The 26053-nt window shown below is 40.3% G+C and overlaps 1 protein-coding gene across 1 annotated transcript; it reads left to right on the top strand.

Annotated features, from left to right (window-relative positions):
- The first annotated feature begins 8396 nt into the window (after positions 1–8396).
- Positions 8397–25794, top strand: RWDD1 (RWD domain containing 1). Its single transcript, XM_068985338.1, has 7 exons — positions 8397–8614; positions 16759–16824; positions 18997–19127; positions 21319–21462; positions 22156–22288; positions 22790–22852; positions 25533–25794. Exons 1-7 carry the CDS (start codon positions 8542–8544, stop codon positions 25652–25654), a joined length of 732 nt encoding a protein of 243 aa, XP_068841439.1. The 5' UTR covers positions 8397–8541; the 3' UTR covers positions 25655–25794.
- The last annotated feature ends 259 nt before the right edge of the window (positions 25795–26053 follow it).

The following is a 26053-nucleotide window of genomic DNA, read 5'->3' as shown; positions in this document are numbered from 1 at the left end:
CCCTCGTGGTATAGACAGATGGCTGCACTCAAGTATAGTGGTGGCCACAGCAGCGGCTGTAAAAGGAATTCTTTTGTTGTTGCTTAGTCACTAAATTGTATCTGACTCTTTCGAGAGCCCATAGACTACAGCCCACCAGTACCCCTGTCCATGGGATTTCCTGGGCAAGAATACTGGAGTGGGTTGCCATTTTCTTCTCCAGGATATCTTTGTGACCCAGGGATCAAACCTGCATCTCCTGCCTTGCAGGCAGATTCTTTACCGTTGAGCCACCTGGGAAGCCCAAAAGAATTCTTACCATTTACGTATTATGAAGCTAACTTAAACAAATGACCCCATTCTTTCTTTACAGCAAAATGGTAGAGTCACATATTAGGAAATGAATTGCTGAAATGACATTAATGACATAGAGAATGTGAAGGAATTCTGAGTGGTGTACATTCTTATATGAATAAAATGCTTTCTTATGATATAATTATTTTTATTTGATAACTGGTGAATCATTGTTCATAATTTGAATCCATTCTTATTTGACCCAAATAAAATAAGTTCTCCCATTTTATGGATGAGGTAGACTGAGGTAGAGGAGTCAAGCAGTTTCCTAAAGTTCCCTGCTAGTCTGACTTTTGACACTGCACTCCATAGCACTGAATACAGCAACATGAGGCATATCACAAACCTTCCAGGGCCTTGTAGATGTCAGGAGGTTCTCCTCCTACCCCTGTCTGTGAATCACTAAAACAGCCTGAGTTCTAAAACTAAGATGCCTATCTTACCTGCCTATCTCTTTCTACTTCCACTGCACGTACATATACAACAGTTCACTTTCAAGGCAGTGTTCTTCTTAGCAAAGTGACTTGTCTACTGTCACTTTGGACCTGAACTACTCAACAACCAGCGACAGTGATTTTATTAGCTACAGACTAAATCTCCGGTGTTCACTTTCTCATTCTGGTAGTGGCAGAACACTGCTATAATCTGTCAATTTGTTTTTGATAGGGTATAATTATGAAGGGTCAAAGTGGAACAAAGGAAAACACACTCTCTCATCATTCATACTGTCTTGTACAAGTCAATCTCTGTGGAACTAATTTCCCTTCCAAAAGATAGAGAGGCTGATCAAATTGTGGGAGTTAAGTGCTTAAACTGTCCTGAGTCGCAGACCGTTTGAAGGGCCATTCTGGGAAAAGTTATCTTGAGGAAATATCTGTGCAAACATACCCACACAGGCCCACGTACCTCAGAGGCTGTGTACTGTGGTAGACCAAATGTTGGCCTTCTGAACATGTTCACATCCTAAGCCCTGGAATTTGTGAATCTTACTTGATACTTTGCATGGCTAAAGAGACACCGAAGATGTCTTTAAGTTAAGGATCTTGAGACAGGGATATTGTACTGGAATATCCCGGTGGACTCACTGTAATCACAGGGGTTCTTGTAAGAGGAGGAACCAAAGTCAGAGAAAAGACCAAGTGGCAGTGAAACAGGAGTGTCGTGAGCACCAGAGTCATGTCTGAGAAATCAGCCACAGTTGGGTTAATTTAAAGATGACGAGGACCCTGAGCCAAGGATGCAGGCAGCTTTTAGAAGCTGGGAAGGCTGGGAAATGGATTCTTCCCAGAACCCCTAGAAGGAACACAGTCCTGCTGATACCTTGATTGGAGCCCATTGAAACCTGTGTCTGACCTGTGTTTGACAGAAAGAAGTATATATGTTCTCACAGTCCTCACATTTGCATTGTTTTAAGCCACTAAGTTCGTGGTAATTGGCTACAGTGGAGATAGGAAACAAACGCACGTATCAATACATTTCAGGAGTTTATGATCCCACAAGCCTGTCACGAGTGACATGCTTTGGATAAGGCCTCTTCAAGGTACTTAATAGCATAAATATTTATGCATTAATACTCTGCCCTAGAGAACCGCTGCTCTAGGAAAATAAATATATTTATAATGTAAAAATATAAAATATTCTAAAGGTGTTCTAAAGTGCTGAAAGAACAGCTGAATATGCATTTTATGTTTCTATAGATGTTTCAATCCAAACAAATAAAAATATTTAAATTACATTTGTCTTGTGTCTTTGCCAGTTAATGACATCAACAGAACCATATGTTATACTCTGTGACATATTGTGGATATAATCCAGCATTTGAAATGTAGGAAAACAAATGCCAAAGGGAAAAAAACTAATCCTGATCCATGTGGTGTTTTATTTATTATTTAAATTTCATAAATTAAGAATAGTTGGCTAGTAAGTTCAAGCTTGCCATTCTTTCCCTTGGAGATAACTTGAATTTGAGAAAGCTGCTTTTGAGAAAGAGTATAACATACAGTTCTGATGATGTCAAGCATCTTTACTCCATTAATGATTTAATGGATCCTAAGAGTACTGTGAGAAAGGCCTTTATTTTTCAGGGAAGATAAAGCGAAAAGCAAAAACCTTCCAAGTTATTACGGGCAGAGTTAGAATAATAAAACGGAGTAAGTAGGCAGTTCTGTGCTGCCTGTGGTCAGCAAGCTCTGCGTTTGAGCTCATTCTTGGAGATTTTCTGGGGCCCTACCGCTTGGGCTGGTTTCTTGATTTCTGTGCGCTCCCCGACCCTCTTCCCAGAGCTTGGGGTGCCGGGGGTATTTCGACCAGAGGTGCCAGCTTCCGGCTACAGCGTCCGAGTTGGCCGTTACGGCGGCCCCTCTCTTCGTGCGCAGCACCGCGGACGCTCAGGGTGGACTGCGTGCCGGCTGCCCGCCTCTGACCAGGTAGTGGGTGAGAGTGGGCGCGCGGTTGGGTGAGGGTGGGCGCCTGGGTCGATGGGTGGGGGCGGCTGCGACAAGTACTCAGACGCCCTTCCAATCGCTGTCCTCTCTGGCTGCTGACGGGGTGATGACGCTGTGCTCTGCTGGGTGGGTCAACTCCTTCCTTGCATGCAAAAGGCACCCTTTCTGGCTCCGCTGCAGTTTCCGGTCTGGTCCTCCCAGCTGGTGGCGATGTGTGGAAGACGGGGTGCATCCGACTCTAAAACAGATCCCAGGCTAGGGATGCAGTGATTATGGCCCAAAGAAATCAAGACATTTCTGGAAGATGGTAAATGTAACGTGACTGGAAAACAAATGGTCATTCACATTTTCCTGCATATCCTGAGTAAGAATTGTATTTGTGGATATCATCTAAAGGTACATTCTTCAAGAAAATCTTCGGAAGCCAGTGTTCAGGAGCAGCACCATGACGATGGAGTTAATGAGTAATGATGTCACCAGTGAAATGGTAATTGAATACTGCAGAGGCAAGAACGGTATTGTTTTGATAGAAATTACAAAGAGCCACGGTATTGACAATAGTAACAGCACTGCTATGTTTGAGAAAGTCATGCAGGAGATATAGAAATTAGATGGAACCAGTTTATCTGACAATAAAGAACAGGAAGAAATGGGTGTTCAACCTGAGCAGGAAGGGATGGTGCATGGACACTGATTAAACAGTAAACTAATGCGTAGGTGTCTCTCTTTATTATTCTACATCAGTTAACCACTGGATCTTACATGAGCCCATGAATTTTTAAAATACATCTTTTAATATCATTGCTTATTGTATCGCCAAGGACCCCACAGAAATGTTTGCCCAGGACTTTGCGCAAACTTAGGGGCATCCCTGGCCCAACCTTCACTATTTCTTTCAGGAAGCCAAAAACGTAATCTGACTTAAATTTTAGCTTCCCACTTTAACCTCCAAGTTTGTTTTTCCTCCATACATTGAAAAAATCATATTGCATCTCACTAACCCTATCTTCTTCCACACCTCCTTTGCTCCTTTCTCTCTTCCTTCTCCACTCAGTCCCTTTCAAATCCAAAGCAAAGTGCATGTACCCGTGAGTGCATATGTGCGTGTGGGCCAGAGAGAGAGAAGAGGGAGGAAGAGTAAGGGAAGGAGGAAAAAAGAGAACAAGTGATCGAAAGGGTCCTTACGAGGTGGAGAAAAGGAACATGTACAGATGCTGCTTCTTGGAAACAGCATACGTCATCCTTATGTGCAAGGTAATGTTGGAAGTGCAGCCCCACTTAAAACTCACATTGTCCCCACTTTGTTGTTCTCCAGAATGGAGGCCCCCATCTTGTTATTTGGTTCAAGAATATTAGTGTCAAGGGTGTCAGGAGTGTAACAACTCCACCCACAGATACCACTCATGCAGCCATGACACCTTGGGTCAGAGATGTTAAGCACTAACTTTGAAGTCTGATTTCACACAATTATCTTCAGTATATACATGATCTTGAGGAACCATAGATTCTTACACATAGAAAGCATCACAAAGATAATTTTTGGCCAACAGCCCCATTTCACAGATGGGGAAGCTGAGACCCAGAGAAGATTGGGTCTTATCCAAACACATACAGTAATTCAATTGTAAAGAAGGGCTATAGTTTTATAACTCCTTGGTCCAGTGCTTTTAGAACCATACCATCTTATCATTGCATAGGATTCACTCCTTCAGAGACTATATATATTTTTTGAGTGCCTATTGTGTGTCAGGCACTACCCTATATCATAAAGTACAACAGTATCTAAAATCACTGACCCTGAGGAATTTACATTCTAATAGAGAGAATAAACATAACACATAGTGTAATTTTAAAGTGTCATGAGAAAAATAAAATAGGATAAAGGGAATCAATAGTGGCTGTAATTTTAAGTGCACTGGTTGAGGTAGCCTCATTGAAAAGTTATATGTGAAGGAGATTCCAAGGAGATGAGGGGGTAGACTACGTGGGCATGAGAGGAAGAGCATTCCAGATAGAGCGAACAGCAGTCCCTTTGCAGGAGGACAGCCTGTCTTGCATATTTGAGGAACAGCAAGGAGGCTAGTGAGGCTGAAGCACAGAATAGGTGACAGAGTAATAGGAGGTAAGGTCAGAGAAATTGCGAGGTGCAGGTGATGGTCAGGGACCCGCTTGTACTGTCAACACACAGGCCTTTAATCTGAGATGGGGAGGGAGCAGTCAGGAGCAAAGAGTAACATGACCTGATTTACATTGTAACAGATCACTCTGGTCCCTTTATGTTATGTCAGTCAGGAAGATTAATTAGGCTGGAAGTGATTCAGAGATTCACTACCATTCAGAGGAACTCTCAGAATCAGAATTTCATATGGTGTTTGCACTTATGAGGGTATCGAGTCTGAAACACCAGACTAAATGAAACATTAGCCACATGAACTGTTTGAGAATTAAGATTAACCTTTAAATAGGGAATTCTCAATTCTGCACCTCTGAGAAAAGTGAGATGGCCTAAAAAACTCATAAGCACAGAAAAGCAAAAATAAACTTCAAAACACATTTTGAAGACTGCTAATATTGGGAGGTAGCAACTGTGACTTTGCATTATTTGCAGAAAAAAACACAAATGATACAATGAATCTCTCACGGACATTTTTCTTTAGCAATAAAGATTAACAGAGAAGAGAAAAAATAGAACTGCTTCAGAGGAATATATACATATTTCTATATATTTCTAATTACTAATACTGATAACCTATTTGAAAATTTGCAGTGTGCTTTCACATACACTGTTTTGTGTTATTCAAATGATCTTAAAAAGTTTATATTACCTGTAAAGGTTAGTGCTAAGGCTGGGATTCCCACTTCTGGCTTCCGATCCCATGATGCTTGGCTCCACTATATCGTTTACCTGTCTGCAGAGCTTGAAACACACTTATCCTGTAACATCTTTAACTACAAATTAAAAATGAGACATGGAAAGAAAGCCAGTTTGTCTCATAAAAATCACCCACTTTTAGGTGGGTGTTTTGTGAAGTGTCTGTGTTAAAAGGTAATTAGAAATCAACCAAAAATGCTTAATGATGCCCAAATAGGTGACACAAAGATTTGGAAGTGAGTTCTCTTGCTTACATTAGCATTGGAAGTTATCTTTAGTACTAAAAATTAAAGAATCACTCTTGAGCATCCTGAAATATGAAGGTTTTACAGTAAATATACAACAGATTTGAAAATGATGTTTTACCAAAAATTCTGTTAATAAAAAAGTAAAGGAGATGAAGGGGCGCTTCATTTACAAGATTAAAACTTGTAACCAACCTTCTTTTCCTAATATAAAGCTTAAATTGGTTGCTTCATTGCATCTATTTTGATAACCTGTGTTTTGATTATCATTTAGGAAATTAAAAAATTTTTTACTTGGTGTTTTTCTTTGATCCATGGATTAAAGCTGCTATCAACTTCCTTGCCAAACTCATTCTGTCTTCCTCATTTGTCATTTTGGTCAAAAGAACTTCATCTTTCCAGTTGTTCTTGCCAAATATCAACCCTTACTCATCCTTTTCTTACAATCCATATCAAATCCTGACACCTTCAAAATATATCCAGAATCTGTTTGGTCCTATAGCTTTCGTCCAAATCATCGTCTTTGTTTAGATTATTGCCATGGCCTAACTGGTCTTGCCTGGAAAATCCCATGGATGGAGGAGCCTGGTAGGCTGCAGCCCATGGGGTCGCTGAGAGTTGGGCACGACTGAGCGACTTCACTTTCACTTTTCACTTTCATGCATTGGAGAAGGAAATGGCAACCCACTCCAGTGTTCTTGCTTGGAGAATCCCAGGGACAGTGGAGCCTGGTGGGCTGCCATCTATGGGGTCGCACAGAGTCGTTCGCGACTGAAGCAACTTAGCAGCAGCAACTGGTCTCCACACTTTCAGACTTTGTCCCTCTTCCCCTTAAATCCCCCAACGATCCTATAGGATCTGCAAACTCCCACACCAATTCACCATGCACCAGCCACACTGGCTTCTGAAATAACAAGCAGGCTCTCACCTTAGGATCTTAGCACTGGCTCTCCCCTTTGCACAGAACCTTCTTCTCCAGTAACAAATCCCTGATTTCCCTAAACCAAGGATATCCACAAGCACCATGTATTTGCAAAGTTACTGCATGTATTTCATGTGATTCTTACCATTCTCAGAAAAGTTTCCATTTTTTTTCTTGAAAATTTAAAACAATGCCCTGCTGCTGCTGCTAAGTCGCTTCAGTCGGGTCCGACCCTGTGCGACCCCATAGACAGCAGCCCACCAGGCTCCCCGGTCCCTGGGATTCTCCCCTAATAACTCAATATCGAAGACATGGAATCAGTACCAAAGTGAATATGTTCGTTTTCACATATCCTTTTGCTAAGTAAGCAGTGTGTGTCCATCGCTCAGTCATGTCCAACTCTTTCCTACCCCATGGACTCTTGCCCGCCAGGCTTCTCTGTCCATGGAATTCTCCAGGCAAGAATACTGGAGTGGGTTGCCAAGGAGGCAATAAGTCCCAACAGAATATCAAGATACCTTCTGGTCCATGGGACATCATTCTTTTAGCAAGAGAAAACTTGAGAGCCTTTATCTCTAAGCTTTAATACAAAAACAAAAAGAAAAATACAGACGAATATGAAAAATCTTTTAATGTTCTTATATTTTTCTGCATTAAAAAACTAAAAATCTTCCTTTATTATACACATAAATGGATCTTTAGCTTTCATTTCATAAAAGTACCATGTTTGGCCTTTTTTTAGTTTGTGCCATTACAGTTTTTTGTTTTTGTTTTTAAAACTCTCTTTGTAACTGCTGTGATGAACTGGAAGATAAGAGACGTATATGTATTAAGTACTATTACTTCTTCAGTTTCATCCTTCCAAATCAAAGGTTCTGAGTGTTCTTCGGAGACAATACTTACCGAAACTGTTACCGAAACTTACCCCCCTTTCATCAGTTCAGAAATACGCGATCTCAGAATATTTGGATCTACATCTTGCCGCGTTCATTTTACAAATTCAAATGATCTCAGGACTTTCACTTGCTTTCTCCCCCAGATCCACTCTGACTCGTTACTCGGAGGTTGGGCCGAACTTTCTGGACCCGTCTGATGCACTACGAGAGCTGTTCCTCTGCCCACTGGATTCTACTGTCTTGTGGGATGCCGAGAACTTGAAGGTTCCAGAAACGTAGACATCACCTGGGACACGCCATTAGTCAACACTAGGACGTGGGCATCCGCCCTCTGGACGCTGCCACGGGGTCGCAACCCGGAGACCCGAAGCGATCAAGTGCAGGGACGCCCGCAGCGTCCCGCCTCCAGCTAGGCAGTCCCTCCCGGGTCCCCGAGGCTGGCCTTAAGACCAGACTAGTAGAGCGAGGATGCGGCGCTGAGGGCCTTCTCATGTTCTGGCTCTGCAAAACCCGGTAACCAATCCTTAGGTGTCTGTGGCAAATGCCAGACCAGGTGTTTTCCCCAGCCCAGCAAGTCCCGAGCGGGCGTGGGACAGTCAGCCCAACGGCCAGGCCCGACGAGTCGAACGTGGAACTAGGGAGCAGACGGAGGCCGGCGCGGGGCTGTTGATCAGCAGGCCCGCCTGGCTGTGGGCCCCAGGCCTTTCTGCCTGGGACTCTGCGCCTGCGCCCGCCCGGCCGCTGCCTGCTCTCCCGGCGCGGCCGAGGTCCAGGCTGCAGCACGCCGCCTGGGTCTCTGGGCGATCCATGGGCTGCAGCGAGGGCCGCGATGACAGATTACGGCGAGGAGCAGCGCAACGAGCTGGAGGCTCTGGAGTCCATCTACCCTGACTCCTTCACAGGTGACTTCCGCGGCCACGGGCCCGCAGCTCCCCGAGGTGGAGTGGGACGGGCCGCCGCCTCCACGGCCCTCGACATCCCCGGCCAGGAGGGAGAAGGGGACAGCCAGGCCGCGTGGCCACCTCGCTCGCCACTCTCTCCTCTAGCTCTTCTCTTGCAGTGATCGGGCATTTACTAGTAACTCTACGGCTGTTCTCTCTTCTCCGCTAATTCCTTGAAATCTGAAAGTCCGGGCGAGGTCCCTGGAGTGGCAGGCCTGGAATTCAGTCGGGTGCACTTTGGTTCTGTGTCGCGGCAGTCCATGGGGTGGCAAAGAGTCGGACACGACTCAGCGACTGAACGGACCTGAACTAACAGGAGCGCGAGGTTTAGTGAAATACACGAATGAAGGTGCTCCAAATGGGAGAAGTCTTTCCAGAGCCGCAGAACTGTCAGTTTTCACATTTTCACCATTATTCAGGCGGTTTTTTCTCATATTTGGTGTTTTAAAATTTGTGGGATTCAGAATTCTCAAAGTTACCCAGGATCAGTTTTGAGAGTAGTCTTGTCCCTGAAGTTTGTCGTTTTTCTTCTCTCTCTTTTTCTTTTATGTTCTGACATTCTGCAGATTGCCCAATGAATGAGTTGGCTCAAATTTCAGGTCCACTGTAAGATCACAGGTAGTTAGACTTGTAGTAGGATATTAGACGTCATCTAGGAGAAGGAAATGGCAACCCACTCCAGTGTTCTTGCCCGGAGAATCCCAGGGACCGAGGAGCCTAGTGGGCTGCCATCTATGGGGTCGCACAGAGTCGGACACGGCTGAAGCGACTTAGCAGCAGCAGCAGCCTGGCTTCCTCTTGCTAGAAGCAAGGTAGTGGAGGCTCAAGAAAGGCAAGTGGTTGGCTCTGGGTTGGCCAGCAAGTTAGTAGCAGGACTGGTAATAAGAGTTCGGTTCCACTCCAGCTGGTATGACGGGAGCAGAAGGTTACTTGGTAAGTTGGGCTAATGTAAAATGGTAATGAGAAGTTCATTAGGTATATTTTCAAGGAAGAGAATTCTTCTGTAGTAAACCATCCTTCTGATGATTCTGAAAATGCTGCAAGATAAGCATATCAGTATGGCTTCTCTCACTTGACACTCAGGTTTTGAGAGGTGATCTAATAAAGCCAATATGAACGAGTATAGCCTAGGTTTGTGGGACTTACCTTCCTTACCCCGTCCTTTGAGTGTCGTCCATCGCTGACTGTCAGAATTCAGAGTGTAAGGTAATGTTATTTTAACTCATGAACCCCAACCCCTCTCCCTTGTCATTGTTTAGCTTAGTTTTCTTAGCTCTACCCTTTGATCACTGCTTGCAATGGTAGCAAATTTTGTTCTGCTTTGCCAACAGGCTTATGTCTCTCAGCTATCCCTGTATAGTTCCAGTCCTGTTCATGTTCTCTCTCACCAGCAGTTCAGCTGTGCTGTGAGGATGTTAAGGGGATGAGTGAAGAGGGGTTTGAGAGTGTCATTAACTGGGTGAGTGTGTATGGAGTCTGGCTCCCTTCTCTATCCTTGCTTATGTATCAATGTCTAAATAAAACAGAATATAGGGTCAGTTGCTGGATATACTCTTAATCATGACATTTGGTCCTTTCTGATACATTGGAAATGGGACAGGCATGAGCACAACATAGGCAGACTTAAGAAAGCACAAGATGTGCTCTTCTCATTTCTTTGAACGTTAAGATTTGCTCATTAAATATTGTGCTTATAAACATTTGTAAAAGTGATACATTTTAACCCTAAAATAATTGGATGGTTCTTTCAAATTGTACTAGGGTCTGATATAGTCGGGTATGTGAAATTCTTGTCAGATGCAAAAGTGCTTGAGAATTCTGAGCCAAGTTAATAAAAGAAAATTTGTGGATCTTGGACACCGCAAGTATTCTGCAGTATCAGCTGAGCCCTTCTGTCTCTTAATTCCTATCAGCACCCCTACAGTTGCATTACATAAGTTAAAATGAGCTGTCCTGATTTATAGTTATTTAGGAACTTTGGTCAACTTCTGTATGAAATCTCAAGGCAAAGGCAAGCGGACTTTGGAGTCATTTATTTCTGTGTTTGGTCTTTTGGAATCTTTTTGAGGATTTGCAAGGTGTACTATTTTTTATAGCTTTCTTATGTGTTGATGATTTCATACGTTAGTATTTTCATACCTGGTTTAAGAAAGAGAGCTTGTTTGTATTAGTTTGCCAAGGAACTATAATTGGTAGTTTTCAAATCTCATTTGGAATTTCATTGAATATTAGACTTGGTAAGTGCTCAGTGCTGTTGATGAAGTAAGTGTGTATGTATATATATAATTTTTTAAATAAATGATAGAGTGCTGACAGAGAAGCCTTTGTTAAGTACATCATGGCCCCCTTATGGAGGCTGAAGAGGCACTGTTCATCCAGCCGTAGACCTAGGCACATAGACCTAACCTGACTTGAGAACTGATTTCCTGGCTATTTGCAGAGAACTTTTGGCCCAATGTTGCATTTGTTGTGAATTCTAACAGACCATAGTACAGTTTCTTCTTTGTGTCCATTCTGTAACTTGATTGCACACTAACCCAATCCTCCTAACAACTAGTCTTCTAAAATATACAGGGAGGCTCCTGATGCCACATTCTCCTTCAGCAGTGCTTCACTTGATAAGATCCTGCTAAGATAGTTGAATTTGGTTATTTCCATTTCTGTATCAAAGTCCCTGGCTATATATGGTAAGTGTGGATCAGATTGGTTAGCTTCAGGCTAGCCAAAAGTCAGGCTCCCTTGATTCTGTTTGACCTTACAAAGAGGTGTACGTAATCCTGTATTTGCTTGTGTTAGTACCTCTGAGTTAACAGCCATGAGCTTAACAGTTAGACACGGGGCAGAAGTCATCTCGTGAAAGCAGTTTTTCTAGGACAGTTGCTCTCTAAGACCCACAGGGACTTCCTTTAATGTGGGCTGATCTGGTTTTTTGTGGAAAACCTGTCATTTGTGTGTCCCTGTGGTGTCCCTATCAGCTACTACCTCCATTTTCTCTGCTTTTGACAAAATTCTTAGTTTTGTCTGGTTTACCGTCATCTGCCCCTCTATCACCTAACACTTCTCCTGCCCCTCCACTGGTTGGTTCCTTGAACAGCACCCAACAACTTTATTCTTTTTTTCAAAAGGATTTTGATCCACTCACAGTGGTGGATACCTGGTCTCTTTGTTGTTGTTTTTCAGTCGCTAAGTCATGTCTGACTCTCTGTGACTCTGGCTCTTTGTGGCCAGGCCTCCCTGTCCCTTACTGTCTCCTGGAGTTTGCCCAAGTTCAAGTCCATTGCGTCGGTGATGCCATTCAGCCTTCTCATCCTCTGTCACCCTCTTCTCCTCCTGCCGTCAATCTTTCCCAGCATCAAGGTCTTTTCCAGTGAGTCAGCTCTTCACATCAGGTGGCCACAGTATTGGAACTTCAGCTTCCACATCAGTCCTTCCAATGAATATTTGGGGTTGATTTCCTTTAGGATTGACTGGTCTCTTTAGTGAAAGCTAATCTTTCCTCAACTTGCCTCAGCTCACAGTATGGTAGTAATGCATTGGAATAGGATTATCACTTCATGAGAACTCAGGAATAATTCATCTTTGCAAGTCCAATCAAGTAAGTTTCCCTATTTTAGTAGCCTCCAAGCGTTGGAATATTATCCCTTTACAATTTTCTGTGTTTTTTTTTTTTTTTAAATTAGGTTTAGCTATGACAGAAAACCCCAAATAGCTGGTTTTAGAAAGGTAAAAATTTATTACTCTTGCACATAAATGAGACTTGTGTAGCTCTAGTTCAAAGATCTCTTCAGGGACCCAGTCTTCTTCCTAGTTCTCTGTCATCCCTAAGATGTAGTCTCACCCTCATGGTGAGGATGGCAGCATTCCTTTTCCAGGCAGTAGGATAGATGAAGGAATGAGGGGAGGGGGGAAAAAGAAGTAAGAGACAGCAGTTCCTTAAGGAAATTGCCTCAAAAACTATCAAAGGACTTACTTCCTTCTATCCCATTGGCTCTAACTCAGTCATTTGGTGAGACCCAACCGGAGGGAGGCTGGCAATGACAGTTTTTATTCTGGATGGGCAGTACACTCAGTTAAAAATGGTGTAACTGAAAGAAGGGGAGAGTGGCTATTGCAGAAATTAGTTAGCATTGTTCTCCAAAATCTTCGTTCCTGATTCACCATTTTTTCTCTGTGACAATTTGGTGCAGTGGGTATCAGCTCTCTGTCCTTGGACAAATCATATAACCTGTCTAAGCCTTCGCTTCCTTATCTATTTAATAAGGAATAATGTAAGTGTGAAAGAGTTAGTCGCTCAGTTGTGTCAGACTCTTTGCAACCCCATGGACTGTATCCCACCAGGCTCCTCTGTCTGTGGAATTCTCCAGGCAAAAATACTGGAGTGGGTAGCTCTTCTCTCCTCCAGGGGACCTTCCACCAGGGGGCTTCCCAGATGGTGCAGTGGTAAAGAATCCATCTGCCAGTGTAGGAGATGAAGGAGACTCGGGTTTGCTCCCTGGATCGGAAAGATCCCTTGGAGGAGGAAATGTCAACCCACTCTAGTATTCTCACCTGGAGAGTCCCATAGACAGGGGAGCCTGGTGGGCTACAGTCCACAGGGTCGAAAAGCATTGGACACAACTGAACATGAACACTAATACTAGTGTGGATACTTCATAACTGTTAAACAAATATAAGATACTGTTTCCTGGAAATTTGCCATCTTAGTTGCTGCTGCTTCTGATACTTTTGATGGCTTCATAACTCCTGTCTTTACCAACAGACAGTTTTGATTTCTATTTCCTCCAACTGCATGGGCTGATAGTCACAGCTTGGAAATGCCATCTTTAAAATTTTCGCCTCTTTCCATCCCTAAACTTTGTAGCCCTGCAGTTCTTTCTTTTCCAGGCTTTTACTGGACATGGGTCTCATCACAAATTCTCACGGATAGGTAGTTTATCAGCTTTTATCTTGTTCATCTTGGTCAGGCAGTTCAGTGATGTTCTTGCTAGCATTCCCCTGTCCTCATGTACCAAATGGTTTCCTCACTTACCAGATATTTACTGTAGGTACTGTTAGGAGCTCAGTCTCTTGGGCCAAGCCATCACATAAGTAATTTATAACACAATGGGATGATTCTTTCATGGAGGTGTGTACAGACTGCAGAGGGAGCCGAGGGAGAGGGGACTGAGTTGTTCTGGAGAGCTGAGGGGTCATGTGGAGTTATATAAACGAGACTAAGCGGGGGGGCACATGTGTAGACTTGTGACTGTGAGAGCCGTGTGTGCAAAGGACAGGTAGTTGGGTCTAGCTAGAATGTAAAGTGAGAGACACAGCAAATGGGGCCCGACACGTATGCAGGGGCCAGATCACTAAGGGCCTTGTGAGGGATTTAGGTATGCGCTTACAGGCTCCTTCTCCACGACCCTCACCATAGCTCCTCAGACACACATGGCTCATGGGAGGCACTGCCTTGTCAGACCTGCATCCCTCGGCACTGAGGCTTCTCTTGAGGGCTGACCTGTCATGACTGCTTTCCTTTCAGTCTCTGGAACCATTTCCTCCTCTTGCTTTTGTTCCCCAAGTTTAGGACTCCTTACACAGCTGATCCTGGCCGTTATTTTTCTCTCTCTGTGTTCTCTCTGGTGATTTTATTTAGTCAAATGGCTTTCCCTGTTACCTCTCTGTGGATGATCCCAAATTAAATTCCAGCCCAACTTTCTTCAGCGTCATTTGCCCGTTTCTGATTACTTGATATCTCCAGTTGAAAGTACCCTGTGTCCTTCAAATATGTCTGGTCTTTCATTTCTTCCTTGTTTTTGTTCATGGTCCTGCCTGCAAATTCAGGGTGTCACCCATCACCATCTTCGATTTCTTCCTGTTCCCTGTTTGCATTGCTACCAGCCTGGTTCAGAACCTCATTAACTTTGCTGAGACAGTTTCAGCGGCTGTCTAGTTTCATCCTGCCTCTAGTCTTGTTTTTCTCCTCTGTTTTATGCACCATTGCTAGATTTATCTTCCGTGTTTAGAAATAGAATTCTGACCTTATTACTACCGCTAAAAAAAGCTATCACTATCTACACTAAACTTTCTGCTGTTTATTTTCAACCTGTTTTATTCACCACATACATCCACCAGTGGAATAATTTCTAATTCCTTGTGTGTTCCTTAAGCTCTCTTACCATTATACCCTTGCTGCCACGTTACTCTAACCTGCATTCCTTTTTCCCATCTCTGCTTACAGAGTATGCTTTAATCCACCACCTAGCTCCAATGACTTCCCTGGAATGTCTCAGCTGGAATTTTCTTTTTTTAGATGAAATTCTATACAGTTTATTTAGTCCTGCCAGTTAGTAGTTGTATAGCTTTGGGCACATTATTTAAAAGCTTTTTTATCCTTGTTTCCACATCTATAAAATGCCAATGATACTGTATTTAATTGATTCTAAGACATCTTAACATTTAAACATCTTTGAAGTCTGAATTTGTTGTACAGTTGACTACATATCATAGTTTAGTTGGCAGTTCCTTTTTTCTTTCTTAGTGGTACATAAAGTAGGGTGAATCATATACTTGATGGCATCTTAAATTTGGTAAAATATGATGATAGTATAAAATCACCATTTTGGTTTGAGAAATAAAGGATCTCTGTGTAAATGCATAAAAGAGCACAAGTGCAAAGTAATGCTCAATAAATGTTAGCTGTTATTGGGTATAGGTTCCCCTAAATTACAGCCTCACTGAACCCTTATTTCTGTAGTTGCAATTTTTATATTTCATGACATGTAAATGCTAAAAGTCGGTTATGAAAAAAATGGGAATGAAATACATCTAATATATTTTACACACATTTGTTAGGAAAAAGAGGTAGGGCCATCATATTATAAAAGCTTTACTACTATAATTGCCTTTTAGGGACTTTTTCAACATAGGCTGGACAGCCTGAGACCTATTATAATGTGCGTCCAGTGAGTCTTTTTTCCTTTCTGACAAACCCTCTCTACTAGTTATAGGTGTTAATCTTTGCTTCAGGTCAATCAGAATGAGGGCATATGTCTTGAAAATTTTATCGATAGTGAATATTTATGAAGACTTCAGAAGTTACTGAGTAGGAAAAGCTGAGTCCTTTTCATGGTGACGTCTTCAGGGAGCCCCTTGTCAGAAAGAGGCTGCTGAGCTGTTACCAACCTTGGTAAGGTAGGGGTTAGTGCTTCCCAGGCCTGAAGTGAAGTGCAGACTTTTGTGGGCTCAGCAGTAGTCAAGGGTGGCTTGAATTTTCCTTCTTTAGTTTTCTGATGGTTCCGAATATGAGTTTTATTTGTTATTGTCTTTCTCCTTTTATTGTTTAGATCTTTCATTGAGCCAGAATTTATTGAGTTTTTAGATACTGCCTGGCACTGGTCCCGAGTTCTTACAGTATTCTTGTGGGGGAATAGATCCTAAACAGGTAAATAGTATCAGATAGACATCAGGCAGTAAAATAGCATATAAAGCTTTCTTACTTACATAAATGCTGATTGACATGTCTTGCTTAACAAATGGGAAGTAATTTGATATTTGAATTCATGGATGTTTTTGTATTTCCATGAAAGATGGTAGGTTTCAATAATTTGGGAAAGAACAAAGTTTTTAGAGACAATGTGGGAGAAAGATAGCTAGAAGATACAAACTCTTACAAATTGCTATTTACTGACAGTCATAGAGATTCTGAATTGTATTTCAAAATATATACGTAGAAAAATTAGTGATAATACTGAGTATTTATGACTGGGTAGGTTCTGATGAGAAACATCAAACTTTTCTTTTGCCATTTCATTTGGAAATTTTTTAGAATGTGACTTTCCATGTGTGGGTGGAAATTTTGAATTAAAACATACATTACTTAATTGATAAAACTCCAAGAGAGTATCTGTTACAGGTATTTTTTTCTCAGATTAAAGAAAACCCTAGATTTAAATAGAAATTGATGGACGTTTTATCATCTGAACTGTTACTATTAAGTCTGTATTTGTGGAAATGGAAATACAGGCTAGGGATCAGTTTCCAGAACTGGGAATTGGTATTTTGCTAATAAGGAAAAGCACGTGCCTTATGTTAATAACTTAACCTCTATGTATATTTTCTTGCAGTATTATCAGAAAATCCACCCAGCTTCACCATTACTGTGACATCTGAGGCTGGAGAAAATGATGAAAGTAAGTCTAATTAAAAACACTTCTGGGTTTTCTGCACTTCTCTCAGGAATTTTATTCCTTCAGCAGCCATTTAGCAGGCCATTGCATGTGTGCAGGTGCTGAGGTTCTGTTAAGAATTTAGTATGATTGTTGACATGTTTCTAACCAGTATTTACTATGTAATAATGACTTCTGGAGAAACAGAGAGGAAGTCAAGGAGATTTTCTGGCAGAAAAAGCTTAATTTTTAAAAGTGAAACAGAAATGTTAACAATATAGTGGGTAGAGAAGGGGGAGGAAATTTTTGTCAATAAGACTTTCTACAAGCATAATGTAGTGCTTGTGTGGTTTTCCATGGCATGCCATCGACTTTTTCCTCACTGGATATTTAGATTGTTTACTGGACATTTGCTGTTATAAACTGGGCTGGATAAATACCTACCTATATTTTCCCTCTTTTTAGATTGGGTAGTATACTGTTATTTAAATATGTGTATACATAAAGCCAGATAAAAACCAATATTATATAACTGGTAAACTAAGACAAATGTACAAATTGAAATAAGGGAGCTATAAAACTAATAAGATTAAATTAATTTGGCACATGTTGGGAGAGGCCTATCTTAAGTTTATTTCTGCTTTGGTCAAGTTCAATTAATATTGTAATCTGATAAAAATGTTATATAAGTTGGCATTAACCCTGAGAATTTTTTTTTTCCTGTTAAGCTAGTCAACTAAAATTCTGTCATGAGTAGTCAGTTAAACCAATTTTAGTGGTATCACTTGATAATTCTAAGTCTGTCTTATAGAATTGAAAATGAGGTTAATACTGATATTACTGAAATCTGAAATAAAGAGATATTGGATACAGTTATTAACATATTTATATAGATGGATTTTATTTATATGTATAAAGTCTCAATTACACATGAGAATCCTTTGACATTTTGTTTAAAAGACTGTATACATAGAGAGATACTTTAAAGTATCCTTTTAATAGTACTTTTAAGATACTTTAAAGATACCAAAATGGTAACAGTGATCTCTTTCTGAGGATGAGATCATTATTGATTTTGTTTTTCCTTTAATATATTGCTAAATTTTATGTAATGAATTTCTGTTATGTCATATAGTAGAATCAGTAAATTAAAAAGAAAACTTGTGCTGGCAATAAAATTTAGAAACATGTTAATTAAAAAAGCAAGAAAAATGCTAAAAGACACTATATATTTCTTACCTAACATTCAATCCTATATCTTATATCTGTTGATTCATAAAATTCTTTGTTGACATCATACACAAAAATGCCAAGCCAGCAGATTTTGAGGTGTTTGGTTTTTTTTTTCCATTCCCATGGAGAGAAATCTAGATCTTAGTTTAAATCATCAAAAGCAGGAGGTTTTAATCATTAAAATATGAGTTACAGGAAAGGCAAAATGGAGACAAAGGGTCATGTTGACAAATAGGTTTTGACAAAAAATATTTAGCACTACTGCTCTGTTTTAGATTGCCTGGCAAAACTGAGATTTCATCAGACTGGGTAGCAGAGAGATACTTCCCACTTATGTCCCTTTAAGAATGTCACACCTGTACCGATGTCCTATCTGTGAACTGGCACAGGCCAAAGACTGGGGGAGAATGTCAATGAGTCAGGTTAAAAGTTTCTCAGACAACCTCTCAAGCTCTCCAGTTTACAACCGTGTCCTTTAGCAGTCGCTCAGCAATGCTCTGCTGGCATTGTGCAGGTAGAAGTATGGACTCTGGAGCTAAAGTCAGATCTTCTGCACTGGACGCCGGCTCTGGGAGAGGCCTGGAAATGAGCCTAAGTTGGTACTTTTTCTGTGTGTCGTATTCAGTGCCTTTCGTTCATCTTAAGGAGGGTTTTAAAAGAAGTGTCTTCTTCATCCTCTTTCTCTGACATGCAGTAAGATAAAATACTCATAAGTAGCAGATGTATTTCATGTCAGATGTGATCTTTGGTATTCCTGTGATTTGTTTTTACCTATATTTGTGGTACATGTTATGTATGTTAATGATTATCTGGTCTCATAGTAACCTTTTTTTCCTTTTGTAGGAGAATCTTTTGTGCTACTTTTCATTGACACATTGTAAATTAATTACTAATTCAACAAAGATTTTGACCTCTTTCTACATTTTAAGGTATTTGTATTAATCTCTTCTCTTATGTCTTTAGCTGTCCAGACAACCCTCAAGTTTACATACAGTGAAAAATACCCAGATGAAGCTCCCCTTTATGAAATATTCGCCCAGTTAAATCTAGAAGATAATGATGTAGCAGACATTTTAAAATTATTAGCATTACAGGTAAGGAAATAACATGTTTTATAATGGTATTATTTTATTGGCCTTAAATATTATACATTAATCTTGAGTTAGAAAATTAAATATGTATACTGAGTGTACTGAACAAGCAGAATTCATGATGTATGTGTATACACACACACACATTCACAAAGCATCTTTATTATTGTTCCCTCCTGTACCTTTAAAATTTGAATAAGAAAAGTTCTCCCTATACCCTTGTTTGAAACTCAGCCCTGTGACTTTTAGGTGATAAAAAGTTCAATTAGGTACAGTAAGTTATAACACAATCATAATTTGGTTTTCAGAATATCTAGTCCCATGCACACTTAAAAATCCCAATTTAAAAAAAAAGTAAAGCTCCTAAGCCCTCTGATCTGTTGCAGTCTAGTTACCTGCAATTTGGTGAGAGGAGTGGTGATTGATTTTTTTCTTTCCTATCTCTCCTGCTCTTGAAACTTATGAACAGCAATAATGGTTTATGACCCTTCCAAGAGCAGGTGTTTGCTTGGAAGAAAAAATGGGTATTGGAAAGTTCTTACCTGGCTAGTTCGCTGATGGGTCAGACTAGTCACAGTCTGGGCGTGGTGGATATTTAAAGCTCTCGTTTACTTGGGTAGAGTTTTCATGGATTCTTCACAGTAGAGAGTAGGGAAGGCAAGTAAAATCTTCCTCCACCATCGTAAAAGCAGAAGTCCTAGTTTTGTTTGTTTTGCTAAGGAGAACTGACAGAAAACGTCTCCACTGTAAATATGACTGGTATATTTCAAGAACTGTGGGTGCTCTCAGTGTTGACATTTTAAAAATATCTGGAACTGTTAGAGAATGAGGAGTGAAAGAAGATATATCAAACATTAATTTATGCTGATTCTAGGTCCTGTTCACTTCATTACCCAGTATGAAGTCATATTATTTCTATATCATTTAGTTTAAAGTGCTTCATTTGGAAACACTGTAGAAAGCCTGGAACAATATACTGTATTCAGTCACTCATGTATTAATATAAGTTTCTTAATCTGAGTGATTTTTGTTAATATGCATTTTATATTTTATTTATATTCAAACTCCTTTCTTTTAAAAATGAAGTTTTGATTTCTGATACTTACCTGAGATCAGAGGTATTTAGGGCATATTAGTATCTTTTTTCTTAGTTGTATTAGTTTTTAGTTATCAAAATAATTTATATTACAAAAAAAACTCAGAAAATACAGAAAACAATGAAGAAGAAAATAAAGATTATTCTTAATCTTACCAGTTAGGTATAACTGCTTATTAACACTTGGTGTGAATTCAGGAAACTTTTTCCTGCAGTAGCTAGCAGTGTCTAGCATGTTACCATCATTTTAGTTCTCTGGGGATATTTTGAGAGCTGTGACACAAACCTGAATTTTGAAGGAAAAAGGATTTCTAACATAATAAAAATGTAGATACTTTTATGATTTATCTTTATGTATTTTTTTTCTTTTTGTAATGATTTAAAGCTATAATGATGAATATATGCTGGAGAACTGAAGTTGTTAGCTACTGTAGAAAAAGGTTTTCTGAATACCTACATATATGATTATTACATAGAATCTATTGAAACACCTGTTTTCAGTTGGATATAGCAAATTATAAGACTTTTAAGATTTAAGATGTCGTATATGGGCTTCCCTGCTGGCTTAGCTGGTAAAGAATCCACCTGCAGTGGGAAACCTGGATTGGAAAAATTCCCTGGGGAAGGAAAAGGCTACCCATTCCGGTATTCTTGCCTGGAGAATTCCAAGGACTGTATAGTCCATGGGGTAACAAAGAGTCGGACACAACTGAGCGGCTTTCACTTCACTTTGCTTTATATATAGACACACAAACACACACACACATCAGTTCAGTTCAGTTCAGTTGCTCAGTTATGTCCAACTCTTTGCGACCCCAGGGGCTGCAGCACGCCAGGCTTCCCTGTTCGTCAGCAACTCCCAGACCTTGCTCAGACTCATGCCCATTGAGTTGGTGATGCCATCCAACCATCTCATCCTCTGTTGTAAATGATCCAAGAGTCTGAACTTATGGTGTAACTGAATTAGTGATCATATTATAAATGTATGAGTGTAGTGATTATACTAAAACACCTCCCACCCACCACTGGTTGGTTGTTTTTATTTTTCTGAGAATTATGTTTCTAACTACACCTTTTTTTTCTTTTTTGGTTACATAGGCAGAAGAAAACCTTGGTATGGTGATGATCTTCACCTTAGTGACAGCTGTGCAAGAAAAATTAAATGAAATAGTAGATCAAATAAAAACTAGAAGAGAAGAAGAAAAGAAACAAAAAGAAAAAGAAGCAGAAGAAGCTGAAAAGGTATATTTAAAAGTCATATTTTCTTTCATTATTCTTTAAATTTGTCATTTGGGTTTTTTTTTTTGTTTTGGAAATTTTAGTAATTTGAGAGGAAATCACAAAAATAAGCACAAGTGAAATTTAATAAAGCTTTACTAAATAAAATTTTAGAAGGGCCCTCATTTGCTTGGTGGGACTCATACAATAATGATCAATCAGTTGGTTAAAGGTTAATAAAGTGCATGCAGGTAAAATCAAGAAATATAAATTATTTCACTTGCAGTATAAAGTTTAGAAATATAAAGCTCCTGTCAGAATAATTTAAATATTTACTGAATTTAAAGAAAACCTTAGATTCTAAAATGAAGTAAAAAAAGTAAGCAGGGATGTCAGTGTTAAGAATTGATGTATATTTAAACATATTATATATTGACAATAGCAACTTTCTTCTTAATTGTGAATAAAATGGAAACACTTCACATATTATCTTTGTTTTTTTTGTAATAATATAAAAACAGACTTTTCTAGAGTAAATTGCCAAAACCAATGAGAGTAGCCAGTGCAGATGGAAATCAGACTAAATATTCTGGACTTGAAACCATTTTTCTCTTTGATTCCTCTCAGGGGCTGTGTTCATTATTCTAGAAGTTCATTAGGCTTTATTTTCTAACTGTTGTTTCATTTATCTGGTGACGTGTTTTTTTCTTTCCTAAGCAATTATTCCATGGTACTCCTGTTACAATTGAGAATTTCTTAAATTGGAAGGCCAAGTTTGATGCAGAACTCTTGGAAATTAAAAAGAAACGGATGAAGGAAGAAGAGCAAGCAGGAAAAAATAAATTAAGCGGTATGACACCACCTCCCACCCAATATCCTGTTCCCTTTAAGCCCTCCTATATTACTTCTTGTATAGCAAGTGGATCATTTGGAGATTTCTGTAAGAAAATAATATACTTAGGCATATAGGGCAAAAAGTGTTGTCTCCATATGACGATGTTTCTTCACACATAATTATCATTAATTTTTATGGCTTATCTTTTATCTATTGCAATGGATAGATCTTCAGATATAGCTGCAAGACTTTTAGGATCACAAGGCTTAAGAGTGGTGGAATCAAACCCATTTGTTTTTTCAAACTAGGCTTTCACTTGTTTCATTTTAATGCCAATACATTTCATATGCCTCTTAGCTACTTACTGAGTTCATACATTTATTGAAATTCACAGAAAAATGGGTTTTCGGATTTTTTATATCTTTAACTTTTTAAAATTATTATATCTTTTCAAGGGTTATAGGGAAGATGGAGAAAAACTATGCCTTTCTAATTAAATATGTTTATTTCTTTTAGGGAGACAACTATTTGAAACAGATCATAATCTTGACACATCTGATATCCAGTTCTTGGAAGATGGTAAGATAATACTAGAATTCCATATGTACATAATGTGCTGTTTTTAATATTAAACCATGAAAATCATCAGTTCAGTTCAGTTCAGTCGCTCAGTCGTGTCTGAATCTTTGCGACCCCATGAATCGCATCACATCAGGCCTCCCTGTCCATCACCAGCTCCTGGAGTTCACTCAGACTCACGTCCATCGAGTCCATGATGCCATCCAGCCATCTCATCCTCTGTCGTCCCCTTCTCCTCCTGCCCCCAATCCCTCACAGCATCAGAGTCTTCTCCAGTGAGTCAGCTCTTCGCATGAGGTGGCCAAAGTACTGGAGTTTCAGCTTTAGCATCATTCCTTCCAAAGAAATCCCAGGGCTGATCTCCTTGAGAATGGACTGGTTGGATCTCCTTGCAGACCAAGGAACTCTCAAGAGTCTTCTCCAACACCACAGTTCAAAAGCATCAATTCTTCAGCATAGTGATAACTTAATGTAAATTTTTCCTCCCAAGGCTCTAAAAAAACACACTTTGAAGAATAAATTCTAATGTTTGATTAGGTTATACATTAAACTATGGGAGTGTATTTTTTTAAAGTTTTGTGATAAGGAAAATCAAAGGTAGCAGTAGGTAAATAATATGATCACCTTTGCCTGTAACACTTGGTAAACCAGGTCACTGTGACTCAGATCACCTGTCTTCCTCAAAGTTATAGTATCACGAATCTATGGGAACTGTAACCCACGGTCTGTCGTGGAGCTTTATGAAAACTGCAAACCTGGAATTAACCAAGAGTCTTATATTTCACACCACTCTTACTGTCTTTGGAGCATCTGGTCCCTTGTGCTTTCCTTCTCTTTTTTGTCCTAACCCTTATCCTCTTGCTGTCTTCATCTGTTCATTTCCATCCACCAACAAATATGGCGGCTCAGACAGTAAAGCGGCTGCCTACAATGTGGGAGACCCGGGTTCGATTCCTGGGTTGGGAAGATCCCCTGTAGAAGGAAACGGCAACCCACGCCAGTATTCTTGCTTAGAAATTCCCATGGATGGAGGAGCCTGGTGGGCTGCAGTCCATGGGGTTGCAAAGAGTCGGACATGACTGAGCGACTTCACTTCACTTCACTTTCACTATAAGCTTGGCACTGTCCTGGGCACTGAGGATAGAGCAGAGAACACTGCAGATAAGTCCCTTGCCCTCACGGAGCTGGAGGCCAGTGAGTTTCTCTTAAATGTAGAGCTCCTTGCGCAGTCACCCTCTCGTAGCTCCCCGAGTCCTGTACTCCATCATCCTGTGTCATGCCCATCGAGCCTGTGGGATCCTCTAGCCTCAGGCCTTTTGACCTTATTCCTGGACTACCTTTTGGAGAAGGGAAGAAGGTAAAGTATCAAATGTCTTTTTTTAAAAAAGTTTTACTGTCTTTACTCATTTTTGACTCCTTTTCCTGTTTGGTGGATCAAGTATCTCTTTATAGCCAATAACTTATCAAAAGCGCTCTGTTGATTCTGCCGCTGCGATGTCTTTTCGACTCTTTCCTTGTGATTTGAAAATTTGTTATTTTTCAGCTGGACTTTAGCAGTAGCTTCATTCTTTCCCTGCCTCAGTCTCTTCCTCTAGTGCCCTTACCTGCCTTGTAGCTACCACCTCTGAGGCAGGATGTCTAAAACCCAGGTTTAATCGTGCCGTTTCTTCCCTTAAAATCCTCTGGTGGTTCTCTGCTGCTTAGAGGAAGGGGTTGACCTACTTTGGTCCTTCGATTTGCCTTCATCTGTGTTATTTTCAGAGGTTTTTCTTCATGAGTCTTGTGTCCAATTAGAAGGATTCAAGGTCTTAACTTTTTTTCTCTGCTTTTGCATAATGTTCTACCTAGAATCGCTTCGTCCCGGCTCCTTTTCTTCTGGGTAGTTTCAGATTTATCATGAAGATATTTCAGTTGTCCTCTGCTCTGTGAAGGCTTCACTACTTCCTCTCCCAGGCCTAGTCAATTACTCTTTGGCCTGAGCATACCAAATTGTATTTTATTACTGACCTGCTCTTAGGCTTCATGAAGCAGGGTTTCTTCTCACTGAGCTGAATGTCAGTGGACTAGAGTCTGAGAGGGAAAGAAGGTGAACAATGCTCGGTGATTTAAGAGTACTGTAATATCCTACTTCTGTGTACTATAGACAGACTGAAGAATGAAGCTATTTCATGCACAGCCTGAGTATTGCTTCCTGTAGGGCTTAGACGTTTGGAATCTTGGAAAGGCATACCACTAGTTACAGGGGAGCTGGATGAGAGTGAAGAGCAAAATAAATTTATCAGCTGATTATATGTAGAGTTGAGCTTTAATGATGTACATACATATCTCCAGTATGGAAAGAGATGAACTCTTGGTACAGGTCTCCTGGTCAGTGATAATCAACTTTGTATCATCGTTGTCTCCAGCTTACAACATGCCACATCATAAATAATTCATTCTAGGAAGGGCTTTTTGGTAGTTGGGTCTTTTTAGACTATGGACTGGAAGCCTGAAGATGCTCTTAAGATGTGTGCGTTTCGGTTGACCAGTGCAGATCATTGCTGGTGTGATTTGCAGTAGTTCAGGATTTCGTCACGTGTGCCACAGCTGCATGTTTAGGAAGACTGTTTGGCCCTGCCAGTGGGTTGTGTCTTTTATTTCTGAGTATAGGACTAAAGGGGAAATCTTCTGTCTTTTGCAGCTGGAAACAACGTGGAGGTAGACGAGTCTTTGTTCCAGGAAATGGATGACTTGGAGCTGGAGGACGATGACGATGATCCAGACTACAACCCTGCTGACCGGGAGAGTGACTTGACCGACTGATGGACTCTTCCCGTCTGCAGAGAGGCTTGACTGCCACAGCATCTGTGGCTATGCTGAGAGGGTGTTGATTTTCCTTTCTTTTTTCTAAGAAAAAAATAATTTTCAGGAGAATATTCTTCTGATGGCTTTCATCATTGAACTTAATAAATTGATCTTAAAAATTTCAAATATTAAAATGTTCACTTCCTCTTATTGATGGGAAGAAGGTCATATGTTTATAAAGCCATTTAGCATTGGAAAGCGATCCTGCCGAAAACACCCAGGCTGGAAGATGTGCCACTGCTGAACACAAGTGTGGGTTTATATACAAGGAGTTGGAGTAGGAATTTCTACGTGGAGACAGTGGTGACTTTCAAACTCTAAGGGTTTTCATTCATATAAAATATCAGAAGACTGAGT

The sequence above is a fragment of the Capricornis sumatraensis genome, chromosome 13, assembly GCF_032405125.1.
Source record: "Capricornis sumatraensis isolate serow.1 chromosome 13, serow.2, whole genome shotgun sequence".
Classification (NCBI taxonomy): Eukaryota; Metazoa; Chordata; class Mammalia; order Artiodactyla; family Bovidae; genus Capricornis; species Capricornis sumatraensis.
Note: the sequence above shows the minus strand (reverse complement) of the source record. Positions and strands in the feature narration are given on the sequence as shown.

Bases quoted from the DNA above. Each gene is read 5' to 3' on its own strand.
- RWDD1 (XM_068985338.1), top strand. From the start codon at position 8,542: ATGACAGATTACGGCGAGGAGCAGCGCAACGAGCTGGAGGCTCTGGAG. The intron at 16,825-18,996 runs GTAAGTCTAATT...TTATGTCTTTAG, and splicing joins GGCTGGAGAAAATGATGAAA to CTGTCCAGACAACCCTCAAG. The intron at 21,463-22,155 runs GTATATTTAAAA...TTCTTTCCTAAG, and splicing joins AAGCAGAAGAAGCTGAAAAG to CAATTATTCCATGGTACTCC.